The sequence below is a fragment of the Tyto alba genome, unplaced genomic scaffold, assembly GCF_018691265.1.
Source record: "Tyto alba isolate M040663 unplaced genomic scaffold, T.alba_DEE_v4.0 Super-Scaffold_16, whole genome shotgun sequence".
In the NCBI taxonomy this organism is placed as follows: domain Eukaryota; kingdom Metazoa; phylum Chordata; class Aves; order Strigiformes; family Tytonidae; genus Tyto; species Tyto alba.
The window spans coordinates 18209021-18222500 of NW_024881278.1; the positions used below are offsets into that span (position 1 = coordinate 18209021).

Here is a 13480-nt window from a genome sequence, read left to right on the forward strand (position 1 = left end):
TTTGTATTCATGCAAAAACTGGGTTTGGTTGATGTTGGAATTTGGAAGCTGAGTTATCAAAAGCTGCAGTTTTGAACGCAGGAATTGGGATCCTCCTCAGAACTTTCAGCACCTCACAGGCTGCTGGCTTTAACTTTTGTGTGACAGGTTAATATAAGTACATTAAATAAAATTAGCAAAATGTTTACGTTTGTATGCTGTTAACAATTTTTACAATTGATAACTGCCACTTCATATGTAGCAATTATATTTGTAAATGAGTCTGACAGCTTTTATAAGCAAATCTAATGATTCTTTCCAAAAGTCAGCTGAGAATTCTTAAGGTCATGTCTTTGTGGATTAGTGCAAAGGAACTTGCTTTTACTCTGTTTGTGCTCTGAGGTGGATGGGTGTGAGCCAGGCCAATGTGAAAACAAATGAAAAGCTGAAAGGCTGCATTCAGTAGCTGGGGTGGCACATCCATTTATATGATTTGAGTGCTTTTGTGATTTAACTGTTAAGCTAATATCTTCTCAGGGATGTGTTGTATGGGTGAACTAGCTCAGGTGCTAGCTGGAGGATCACTGTGTGGTGTCTTGTTATGTGGTTTGGATCTGTGCCTTGGCTCTCCAGATGCTTTGTTATTTTTTGCAAATTTTGCCTCAAATCTGTTACTGAGTGAAGTTCAGAATGGCACAATGGGGCTTGATCTAGGTGTAGGTTTTCATGGCTTTGAACGTCACTGGATATGATTGCCAGAGTCCCAGTAATGTCCAGTCCATTTGGATACACTGATGTAAAATCATACTACTTAAAATGTAGATGAGCTTTCTTTTACTGATTTTTCATTAGAAGAACCAGAAACTTCATACCCCAGCAAGTTTCAGAGATAGGAAAATTGAGCTTCGTGAAATTCAAGAAATAAATGAATGAGAAGGCTGGTGTTACTGAGCCCTTGAATGAAAAAGCTCCCCACTGCTGAGGAAGGCTTGGTGAAACTTGTTTAGCAAGGCATTAAGGAACGTATGAGGAAGAGGTCCTTTAGAGCTGGTCTTTATGGCTTCTTCATGAAGTCAGTAGAATTGAAGTAATTTGAAGAATAGTCTGCCTTTGCTGGAAGGATGATGTTCTTAAATATTTTCCTTATCAAAATGCTAACAGTTATCTGAGCATCTGTCTGAGCTGAATTTTTTTATTTTTTTTTTTTTTTAAACACTATCATGTTTAAAAAAATATTTTTGGATGTTCCAAAAACTGAGGCTGCATTCCTTCATCTTTATTTGATAGCCCAGACTGAACACAGTGAGTCATTCTGTAGTTGTGTTGGGGGTGTAATTTCCAGTGAAATCAAAACAATCTTGGTGTATAAAATAGCTTCTCATTTACAAACAGTATACCCATGGGGCTAGTATACACTTTTGGAGTGGGGTAGAAAATATATTGACTGGTCTCTGATTTGAAATGGGAAACTAAAGCTAATCCTTTCAAATAAAATATACTAGATTGAGAGAATCATGTTATTCCTGGTGATCTAAACAGCAAGGTTCTTTTTCCTTTGTGTGTCGATGATCCAGAGCAGGCTACTTGCCCAGTTTAGTACATGGGCAACTCCTAAAAATACAGGTGAAGCCATAAGTTTTAATTAAGACTATGTTTGAATATGAATCTTTGTTGAATTCAGGTTTTGATTTGTTTTATTGCTGGACAATAAAAAAGAAACAATAAACTAAACCAAAACTCTTTAAATCCAGTACAGAGTTTATATATTCTTGTATATTTTTTTTAACTTCTTTAAGAACTCCTGTCTCCTGTCATTGATCTTAGGGCAAGTAATTGGAAAACATAAGGACCATAGCTGTGTCTTATGTTTGTTCATGTAAAACTTTAAAAACCTCTTATATGAGGCAATATGCACATTTTCTTGCACATTGTATTGTTTCATAATCAAGCAAAATGTAAAAATTATGTAATCAATCTTTTCTTCCCTGGTAACTGAAATACAAATTATTTGATTTTGTTATCCATAAACATGTAATAATAACTGTTACAAATTGATTTATGATATAGTGGTTTTTTTCACTGTTTTTATTGTATCTGCACACCAGTCTGTGTGCTGTCATGAACTGCAGAACTGTCTGAATGGCGTTTTTTTCTCAATGACTATTCATCAAGATAATGTTTTAAGTGTGTTGCAAGTTAGTCAGTATATTCTGTGCCTGGAACTTGTGAAAGCTTTTCAGTCAAATCCAGAAGAGTTTTGCACAGTAAATAATATATATTGTACTGTAATTTTCTTTAACTGCAGCTGCAAATGCAGTAGAAATATAACTGTAATTATGACTCAGTCAAATGCAAAATGTTAGAAGTCAAACATTAGTATAACATTTTAGCTGTATTATACCTAAAAAATAAGTATCATGGTAGCAAATCTTGTTATATAAGAAAAGAGGTAAACAAATCTATACTAAGGAAAGTATCTTCTATGAAAAGCACAGACTTGCTAAGTTTAGAGATATAAACATTATAAAAGTTCACAAAAAGTAATTGCTAAAATTATTGACGTTACATCAAAATATGTTTATTTGTTTTGATTCATATTTTAAGGCTTGCACTGGAGGTGGATGTTCAATAAGTGAAGCTAGCACAGCTATAACAGATGAGAGTACACCAGAAGGTGTTTCTGCTCCAAAAGCCCAGTCATATTCATCTGACTCCTTTAACATCTCATGGACTAAGCCTGAGTATCCGAATGGTAAGTGAACTCTTTTAGCCTCAAGTTAAAAAGATGATTAGTAAAGGTAAATTAATATTCTAAATGGCAGCTTATATGTGGTGCTTAATTTTTAATGATCATTTTAGCACATAAAATACCTGAGATAGTATCATTGTCCGCAGCTTGGAGATTGTGGTTTTCAGCCTATCGTACAGTTTCAGTGGCTCAAAAGTGCTCCCTTTTGATAGTTCTTGTGTACTGCATCTCATTGTTTAATGTTTTCCAGGACAACTGAGCTGAGGAATAGGCATTCCTGGAGAATATCAGTCTAGGATGTTCATTTCACCCTCCAATAAAACATTAATTTCTTTTACATGAATTGATATGTAATAATTATTAGATTTGTGTTCTATGTAGTCATCTTGAAGGTGTACATTTCCATGCCTGTGGAAGTTAAATAATATACTTTCTTTTGTTTAGAAATGTTTTCAATTGTGAAATATCTATTTATAAAACTTTTGGACAAATTTTACATTACTAATGGTATTTCACAGTACCATATGGCCTTGGAATTCACCCTGATTTTTTTATCATGCTTGTAACAGTTTAAATCACAGCAGAGAATGTTATGAAGAAATCACTGAATTTAAAGCAACAGAAATGTTTTTCTTCATTGGCTTATCATATTGATATCCATTATTTCTCACAGTGGTTTCACATGACCTTAATTTTTCCCCTGCAAGTTTTATCCTGCTTTCAACTGTGGTAGAGCACATCCGGCTTGTACAACTTCACTGCAAGGCACTTTAAATGATTCCTCAAAAACTGGTGATTGTAAAGCTACATATATGTAATATTCTGTAAGTTCTTACATTACTTTTTGAAAGAAATAAGAGTATGTCATCTGTTGTTATATAGTGTGTTTGATATTTTATGGTTCTTTGTATAGGAGTCATATTGGAAGATTTTGCCTCCTAGTCTCTTACAAACCCTGTTTCTAAAATCCCATCAGCATCTGTGGCAAAGGCTTAGAGGAAGGAAAAAGGGAGAGGAGTAAGGGATGGGGGAGGGACGGGGGGAGAGGAAGGCAGGCAGAAAGGCCATGGATGTGGCCTAGTGGCTAAAGTCTGAATAATTTTCAATGAAATGGGCATGTTTTACATGTAATAGTCTATGTCAGGATTTCATCTAGTAATCCTTGCTTTGTGGGAAAAAATCCAAACAGTTTAGAGAGTGGTTTAACTAATAAAATAAGTGTAAATATCTACATACATATATTTATATAGGCATATCAACAGTGCAGGATAAAGACCTATAGTTTGATAAATGCATTTCCACAAGCTTCCTTTAAAACAACTAAAAGTTGGGAATACGTAACTGAATTTGCACATTCTACTATGTACAACTTGGCTGTCCTTTTAAATACAATAAATAGGTTGTTAGGAAGTAACTGAGGGTGTTAGTGCACCCTTGGTACGATTGCAGATGACACCAAGTTAGGTGGGAGTGTTGAGCTGATGGAGGGTAGGAAGGCTCTACAGAGGGATCTGGCCAGGCTGAATTGATGGGCTGAGGCCAACTGTATGAGGTTCAACAGGAGCCAGTGCTGGGCCCTGCAGTTGGGTCACAACAACCCCACGCAATGCTACAGGCTTAGGGAGGAGTGGCTGGAAAGCTGCCTGGCGGAAAAGGACCTGGGAGTGTTGGTCAACAGCCGGCTGAGTATGAGCCAGCAGTGTGGCCAAGGCTGCCAAGAGCATCCTGGCTTGTATCAGAACCAGTGTGGCCAGCAGGACTAGGGAAGTGATTGTCCCCCTGTACTTGGCACTGGTGAGGCCACACCTCAAATACTGTGTTCAGGTCCCTCACTATAAAACAGACTTCGAGATGCTGGAGTGTGTCAAGGGAAAAGCAACGAAGCTGGTGAAGGGTCTAGAGCATGAGTCTTATTGAGAAGCAGCTGAGGGGGAATTGTGGTTGTTTAGCCTGGAGAAAAGGAGGCTCGGGGGAGACCTTATCGCTCACTGGGATTACCTGAATGGAGGTTGTGGTGAGGTGGGTGTCAATCTCTTCTCCCGAGTAACAAGTGATAGGACAAGAGGAAATGGCCTCAAGTTGTGCCAGGGGAGCTTTAGACTGGATATTAGGAAAAATTTCTAAACCAAAAGGCGTGTCAAGCATTGGAACAGGCTGCCTGGGGAAGTGGTTGAGTCACCATCCCTAGAGGTATTTAAAAGACGTGTAGATGTGGCGCTTAGGGACGTGGTTTAGTGGTGAACTTGTCAGTGTTAGGTGACGGTTGGACTCAATGACCTTAAAGGTTGTTTCCAACCTAAATAGAAATGATTCTGTGATTCTATTAAATACAATAAATAGCTTGTTAGGAAAGCTGTGAATCTGAACTGGATAAACTGAGCAACAAATGTGATAAGAATCAGGGGAGCTTTATAAAAAAATTATATTCTTCTGTACTTGTCCCTTCATTCACAGAAACTGGAGGTTTCAACAGCCTTGATGACAACACTGTTTACCTCTATATTGGGGTTTTGAACAGTGAATTTAGGTAATTACCAAATTTGCCTTATAGCTTACTCCTCTGTAATCCCAAATACACCCTGTGTAGGCCTCCTGTGTGTTTTTCTCCCCTTTAAAAATATTTTCTGGTATTTTCACATCTTCTCACTATTTGAAGCCCAGAGTATTTTCCCATTGGTACTGTTGTTATCTTCTGGTGATATGTGGATACCATGCATGTTGCTGTTAGAGGGTTTTCCTTAAGGTCAGAACTGATGGAAGGAATTCAGTGAAGTCAGCTGCTGCTGTCCTGCCTTGCAGGGAAAGGCTGCTACTTTTCACCTGTGAGCTCTTGCTGAGTAGTTAAGAGTGGAATTGCTATCTCATGAGCATTTGGCAGCTGGAAGGGTATTAGGGGAGCAGGGACTGTTTTTTCACCATAGCATGCTCACACCTGCACAATGGTCAAGAAGGAATATGCAAATTTTCTTTCATTTTCTTCTATCATCACTACTTTTTTGAGAGTTTCAAAATGGTCATGTAACTAATGACACATTTTCCCATTCTCCTATTTCTTGCTTTCCAATTTCCTATTTCCATCCTTTTCTTTATTTCATAATAAGAATTAGGGAAAAAAAAAAGAAAAAAAAAAAGGAAAGAATGAGCTTTAAAACTTTTCACTGAGCAACTGCTTAATCAGGAAAGCTTGCATTGTTTGGTGACTTTTTGTTCATTCTCAGCATATCTTTTGGGATGCCTAGTGGCCACGTCATTTATAATTGCTCTCTGTGTCAGTATTTTAAAACTGTGTAGGAGGCTGAAAAATATCATAGTTGAGAAGACAGATATGAGAAAGGCCAGCAGAAGGAACTTTCCCTTAAATTTTCTTACTTCAGCGTTTTGCTGGTGTATTCTCAGTCAGAAGTTTTAATGTAGCTCTTTTTTTTTTTTTGTTTTGTTTTGTTTTGGTTTTGTTTTTTGTTTTTTTTGCAAAAAGATAGAAACTGTTTCCTGCTTTTGACTGAATTGATTCAAACTTTGTGAGTTTCAGTCTACTAGATGTAAGTAGAGCTTTTTGAAATGACTGAATTATTTGGCTTTGTTTCATGGGGTAACCTCAGAATTGCAAAGAGTTACATATCATAAATTGTCCCCTCCTTAGTATATCTCTGGCACCATTCCTTTATCTCTCTCCTTTCTTCTGATACTGCATGACAGAAGTCACTGTTTATTTTGATGAGCTGAGGAAACTTTATTAGCTGTTGCTGACAGTGAATGAGTCTGTAGGCTGACGGGGGTTTGGTCAGCATGGGCTTTACTATGCTCTCTTGATATATATGGAGTCCAGCTGATGGCAGCCAGTTAGAAAAAGTTAAGGGAGATTAGTATGCTACCCTTGAGGCTAAAAGTGGCAAATAGGTTTAAAGGCTACTTGGCTGCTTCATAAAGATGTCACAATGCGGAGAATCAAGCTTTGAGATAAGAGATCATCTAGATGTCAAAGGCTAATGTTATCCAAACATGGATATTAAATTTGTGGGTTCAAATTAAATTAATTTGGTTGAATTTAAGGCCAATTTACATTATTTTGTGAAAAATTTTCATTTCATAGAAAATGGGAAATGATACAGCTAATTCTTTGTTGAAAATTGCTTCAGAAGTGTAGTTTATGAACCCAGTTTAGAAGAAAGACATTTGGAAGATGACATGCTGAATATATTTGCAATATGCAGATTTTCTTTGTCTTATTTTCAAACCAATAATAAAATGGTTGATGGGACATGGCCCAGAGGTATGCCGCTTTACAGCAGAACGCTCCTCTATTTCTATCACATACATATCAGGTATGTAGATAGTATAATATGAGCAATATTGACCATTTAGTTGAGGGCAGGGTATGGAGAGACTTACGAAATGACATGTGACATCAGATATTCTGTTTTGAACCATCACTATCCTAGTGGCCTCAATAAAGAATCATATATTCTTCAGGACATATATATTATAGTCTTGCCATATAGTTTGAGGTCTACTCTTTTAAAATCCATTCACGTTAAAAAGTGACCTTATCTCTTTTCACCATTGAAAATTTTCCTTAGATGGTCACTTCTCAAAAACCTCACTTCTTTATCTGGACTGTATCTTCCAAGGCTGTATGGGAAATATTAGGTATACTAAAAACTGATACATAAAATTTAATGAACCCATCCAGTACTTGTTCCTGCAAATCCTTGTGCTTGTGAGAAACAACTTGTGTTTGTAGTCAGTGAAATTGTTGTAGGTAAAAGTATGTTTGCTTAAGATTTGACTTCTAGATTGTACCTTGAGAGTGACGTACTTGTAACACTTTAGATTCAATACTTCTTTTCATCTTTAAGGTCTGGAAGATCATTGACAGATTATATGGCCTTACACAGAGAGAGAAGAGGAAGAAAAATGAAAGAGTGTGTAGCTTTCTTCAGTTTAAGCTTAATTTTCATTCCTGGATTTCTTTTCAAAAGTGAAACATAATTGTACAATAGTCAATTAAGATTTCATCTTCAGTGAAACCAAGTCTAGCTACTTAGACTTAATAATTATGAAGAAACTGCATCTTTTCATGGTGACCATGTGTCACTTACAAAGCCTTGTAAATCACAAAAATGTGCTACACTCTTCAATATTTCATGGATGGTAAAATTCAAGAATTTCCAGAAAGTCTTGAGAAGTATGTAAACTGACTGAACTTTTTCTCAATATACTTTGGAAACATATACTGGTGATATAGAGAAGCTATGTTACTTATCTCTGGCCAAAAAGAATTATTGCCTAATTTAGAAAAATGGCTTCACATCTCAAAGTCAGACTACTAGCCTTTTAGTTCTGAAATGTACTTTTCTCTTTCTTTTAATTCTGTAATTTTCTCCATAAGAGCCATATAAGGCAAAGGCAGAAGTAAAATCAAGAGATAAGGGTCATCCTATTAGAGATGATTTTTCTCTGACAGTACTGGGAGGACGAACAAAAGCTTAGTGTTGACTAGCAAGCTGCACCTTAGAGTGTAGATGCTGCATAGTGCTGTGGTTTTAGGAACACTTTAAAATAATGGTCCAGTTAATTAATACTGAGTTACAGTGGGGATCCCATAGAGGCACATATGACACCCCATTAATATCAAATGATCTCATTGTGATTCATGATATTACCATAAATAATGAAAGGAATTAATAACCCATTACTTTAAAGGGTTAGTGCTACTGGTATAAGTACTTAAAGTACTTCCGTGTTGTTTTTTTTTCCCCTATAGAACACAACCTTAATGCCAGCATTCACATTTTTCCTCTGACATAATACTTTTTTATACATATATATATATATGTGTGTGTAATTTGTTTATTTAATGTAGGGCAAATACCAACCATTAACGCCCTTGCTTTACAAGCAACTAGACACGGAATCCCAAGGGGCTTTTGCTTTAGGAAGCCTGTCAGTGGTGGTAGGATTGATAGTATGAGATTTACCAGGACTTCCTCCCACGTGCACGTCTCTGCTGTCTGTCTTGAGTTTAGCCTCTCGCTTTTCTAGAAGAGAAAAGAATCAAGGAGTGTGTGAATCGCTTCACCATACTCAGCTCTGCATTGCCTTAGCATATAAATCTTTTGAAGTATAACTTTTTAAAGCTCAGCTGAAACAGCTGTGTATACACTTTTATTTACGAAGCATTTCTTCATTCAGCAGAGGGGAAAATATTTTCTCGATTTCAAACAGAATGTTCCTCAATGTAGTTTCAAACAATTCTGTTTTAAGGGAAGGAAAGATGAAACGAGCTATATTTTTACATTATGATGTTTTCTATAATGGGAAGATTAGAAGGCATCCTCTGAACTGAACTCACTTCAAATGAATACTGTAGCTTTGCATTTATTGGCCTTAAGATTTCACACTTAAATAGCTTTTAAAAAAGGAGAATATTCAGAAGTGAGAAAGATAGAGGAATAACCCTGAGAAAAATGTTTCCTTTGCAAGCTTAACTTCTAAAGTCTAAGCAAATCTGTTAAAGTCAGTCTTTAGGTCATTAAATTCAAAACACTGTGTATGTGTAGTCTGTACAGGGTTCATGCTATACTGCCATGCACCTTTGGAAGAACAGAGATTTAGATTTCCTTAGAAATGAGATAAACAATCACCTGCAATTTTTGAATTAGTATTAGCCAATTACACCAGAAGGACCATTCTGTCTTGTGTCTAAAAGTCTTGCTAATGTTTGTTTCAAGTTTGAAAATATATTTTTTTTCTTTAGATTAAATAGGTAAGGAATAGTTTACCTTAGGAATTTTTCTACAGCATACCAAGAAGGAAACAGCAATCCATACTATTTTGTGGTTTTGTTTAGAAAAGTGGGTAAAACTGTTTTCCCAAAAACATAACAAAACCATAACAAAAATGAAGTAATGAAGTGCGGAGCCGCAGACGAACGACACGCCGAGACAGGTTCAGTGTGGGTGATAGAGCATCAATCAACGTGTGTTTATTGGTCCAGGGTACATATATTTATACAGACAATGATAATTATTATGCCTACTAGTCACTAGCTGATTGGCTTAAGCTCTAAAGGTCGTATTCGCACGGTCCACCTACTTGCAGTTAGCTTACAGCACAAGCTTCTCATAACACTAAATTTCTCATGCTACTATTTCTGATTCCTGTTGACTTGTTTTCGATACATGACAGTACCGTAACACAATGTTTCTCAGACCACCGTTACCATAACACTGGGTTTCTCAGACCACTATTCCTAATTCCCCTTAACCTGTTTTCGACACACCACGGTACACAGGGCTGAAGCGTCCTTGACATTCCTCCTGTATCAGCAGCTGCGAGCAGCTGCAGGCAAACCCTAGTGAGGCCCAGCATCAGCAGCTAGAGCAGGCTCTGATCATACAATTGCTCGGTGGGCTCAGGACACTTGTCTCTGAGCCATTCTCCAACAATTCCCCCTTTTTCTTTTTGTATGAGCAGAGCCTGCGCTAACGTTCATTCAAAGATTTTCTTAATACATGACAAGGCACAACTTAGGCATGCAGGCTTACAATCTACTGGCTAAAGGCACAGGACCCTTGTCTCTGAGCCATTCTCCAACAATGAAGTATCTAGGTTGTTGGCAAAATGCAGAAAATCTGGGATAATTATCAACAAGAATGGGTATTGGGAAGGTGTTTTGTGTAACAAAATTTTTTGCTACTGATTTATTGTAGTTATAGCATTGGTCTGAATTGTCCTTCAACATTTCAACTGCATTGTGGATCACTTTTTTTTTCTTAAGTCTAAAGCTGTTGAGATGTGAGATGGTTTTTTGTGTCTTTCCAGTTCTTGTTTCAATAGCTGTATTCAGAGTAGGCTATGAAACAGAATTGCCTCACTTTTCCTGATTCCAAGGTGATGTTAGCTGCTATTCAGAAACAAGTTTGTTAAGGGGTAATCTTTGGAAGAGAGTAATTGTTTTCAAAAGATGCAGTTCACTTGTGAGGTTTTCAACAGTTAAAGATGGGAGAGTGTGTTTCTTCTAAGTGTTGTATACACAGTTCTGATAAAGACTTGCCTGCTTAACTCTAAACTGTTTGAAATACTACTACTAACACTCTAATGTCTGTAGCATTAGTTTTCTTCTAAACTCTGTAGCTCTTTAGATATTAAGCGAGTGCTATCACATTGTTTTATAGGTGTTATTACTAGCTATGGATTATATATGGATGGTGTTCTGATGCAAAATTCATCACAGCTAAGTTGTTATGCTTATGGACTTACTCCTTGGAGTCTGCATTCCTTCAGAGTCCAGGCATGTACTGCAAAAGGTTGTGCTTTGGGTCCACTGGTGAGTACCTTAATTTGCATTCTGGGAATGTAATAAATGTCAGATGACAGTGAATATCAGAGTAAATGGTGATGATTCACTCTGGTCAGTACTACCCCATCTGGCAAAATGTGACATTTAAAAAAAAATCCTCTTTAAGAGCTGCTAAGGATTTGATAGGTCATTGTTAGGCACCGTTCCAAAGTAGAACATAGGTACAGTGAAGAAAGGAAAAATTTGAGGCTGAAACACACATTATTGAAATTAAATGGAGTTAATATGTTTGAAAGGTGCAGATGTGCTTTAACCAGATTTATAAGGATGTATAGAAGGAAAGAGTTACTGTTCCAGTAATGAGCAAATTTCTAGCTGCCTGACTGAAAGAACTGAAGTTAATTTGAGAATTACAGAAGCCAGAAGTGGCAACAGGAGCAACAAAAATATGGTGATTCATAAATATCTTTTGAATGCAAGTATGTGATCAAAATATTATACTGGGCATATTTTAACAATCTTGTACAGCACCCAATTTCTTCAGGATTTGAGAATACAGGAATATTAAATTTGACATGTGACACAAGCCTTCTGAGGCTTTTTTATTTTGTTAAAGGTTTTTAGATATATAACAGAACTAATAAATCCAGTATGATTTTGTAATACTATAGCTTATGAGTAACGAATAATATCTACTATCCTTGGGTTTTGTTTTCAAGCATAACTGAGAAAGAAACCTGTGTTAATTCTGAGATATATTTTTTTGTTTAATTTAGCTTTTTTTGTGTGCACTTTTAATTCTGCTAACAAGAAAAGCGAAAAAGAAAAAAGGGGAGATTTGAGAGTTTTTAATGTTCTTTTTATTTTTCCATCATAATTTATAATATCACTATCTTGTGCTCTGGAAAGAATGTCCAAGTTTTATTGTTATGATACAATTCATTAGATGTATTTCCAATATTCTTTCCAAGATTGCTTTCTTCAAAAGCTGGTAACATCATCTATTTGTAGAAGACTAGACTTTATAACCATTAAACATTTTATAGCTTGCTCTACTTTGAAGGATATTTACTCTTAAAAGCTTGAATGGCTTTTTGCCAGTTTTTCTTGTACAATTTTTACAACTTCACATATACCCCAAAAGCAAACCTTGTTTTAAGTTATTTGATGTGCAATAACTTAATCCATTGTGTTAGTAGTGATATTTAAGACAAGTTGTTACCAGACTTTGCATACAGATGAAATATGTATGTTTTCAGTACTTCGACCCTATCAAATAGGCATCAGAAGGACAAAGCAGAGCGGCAGTAGCTAGGGTTTTAAAAAATATTTTTAGTAGCCTTTTTTCACATATCCAGTGAACTCCAGACTTGTAACTTGACTTTTGAAACAATTCAAAGTAGGGGTCGCTGTAGCTGATACTTATCTGCATCCCATGATTGGTAGGCAAACTGTTTTCTAAAGCCAGCGATCCATCTCTAATCAAAGGAATTGAAGTACAACATCTTTATTTAGGCTCACCTAAGTGCTGCCAGGAAGTTAAAGCACTGCATCTTCATTTGATTTTTTGAAAGATTTTTATATCAATTACAGAATAAATCCAACACCTAAAAAAAAAAACAAACACCAAACCAAAAAAAAAAAAACCAAAACCCCAAATGTTTTGCCTCTACTCTAAATAGTATGGGAAACATCTCCCAGCAGTGAAGTGACATGCTTCCAGTGATTTTTGTTGCTGATCTTGTGCTTAGTGCACCCTAATCGATGAATTAATACTATGTAACTATCCTAAATATGGAATTGCTCCAACTTACGTTTCTGAAGGTGGCTCTGAAGATCTGAATCAGTTATGAGAGAATTAGCAGTCACTGTGTCTCAATAACTTTTTTATGTGGGTTAGATAGCTTTTGTTTAACTTTTTTTTTTTTTTCCCAGTGACTATGATTTATTTTCAAGTTAGATGCAAATTAGTAACATGTAAATTAAGAAATGCTAAATTTTAATATCTTTCTAGTAAAGTCAAGATACTACTTTTGTGTCTGAACTAAATGGGTTTTGTTGCTTAAAAAGGAATTAAAATATGGATTATCAAGAAATAGTGTAATCTCAAATAGATTCTTTAGAGGAATTCAGGACGTCTGAAATTCAGCTGGTTTTGAAATGTGTTAGCTCTTGTAAATATATTGTAAATAAGTGGAAGTGGTCAACACTGAATGTTTGTCATATCAACCCACTGCTATTAAACTTCAGTTTAAGGTTTTAGGTTATGTGAATACTAGTACTTTTTTTTTTATAAACTTAGATGGATCACAGTGTTTTCTCAATATTATTATTATTCCTATCCTACAATGTAGTGTTACTGATATGATAGCAGAGTATTTTTTAATTATTAATAAACACATCTGAAAGTATTGCAGAATTGTGTACAAAGTAATGTTCAGAAAAAGAAA

General features: G+C 35.9%; 1 protein-coding gene across 9 annotated transcripts in view; it reads left to right on the forward strand.

The window, feature by feature from the left end:
* USH2A (usherin) overlaps window positions 1–13480 on the forward strand; it is a 428153-nt gene that overhangs the window by 221725 nt on the left and 192948 nt on the right. For all 9 annotated transcript variants that reach the window (XM_042789369.1, XM_042789365.1, XM_042789371.1 and 6 more), the window contains 2 exons: window positions 2584–2731; window positions 10906–11057. In XM_042789369.1, coding sequence (XP_042645303.1) covers window positions 2584–2731; window positions 10906–11057 — 300 coding nt within the window. The remainder of the gene's footprint in view (window positions 1–2583; window positions 2732–10905; window positions 11058–13480) is intronic.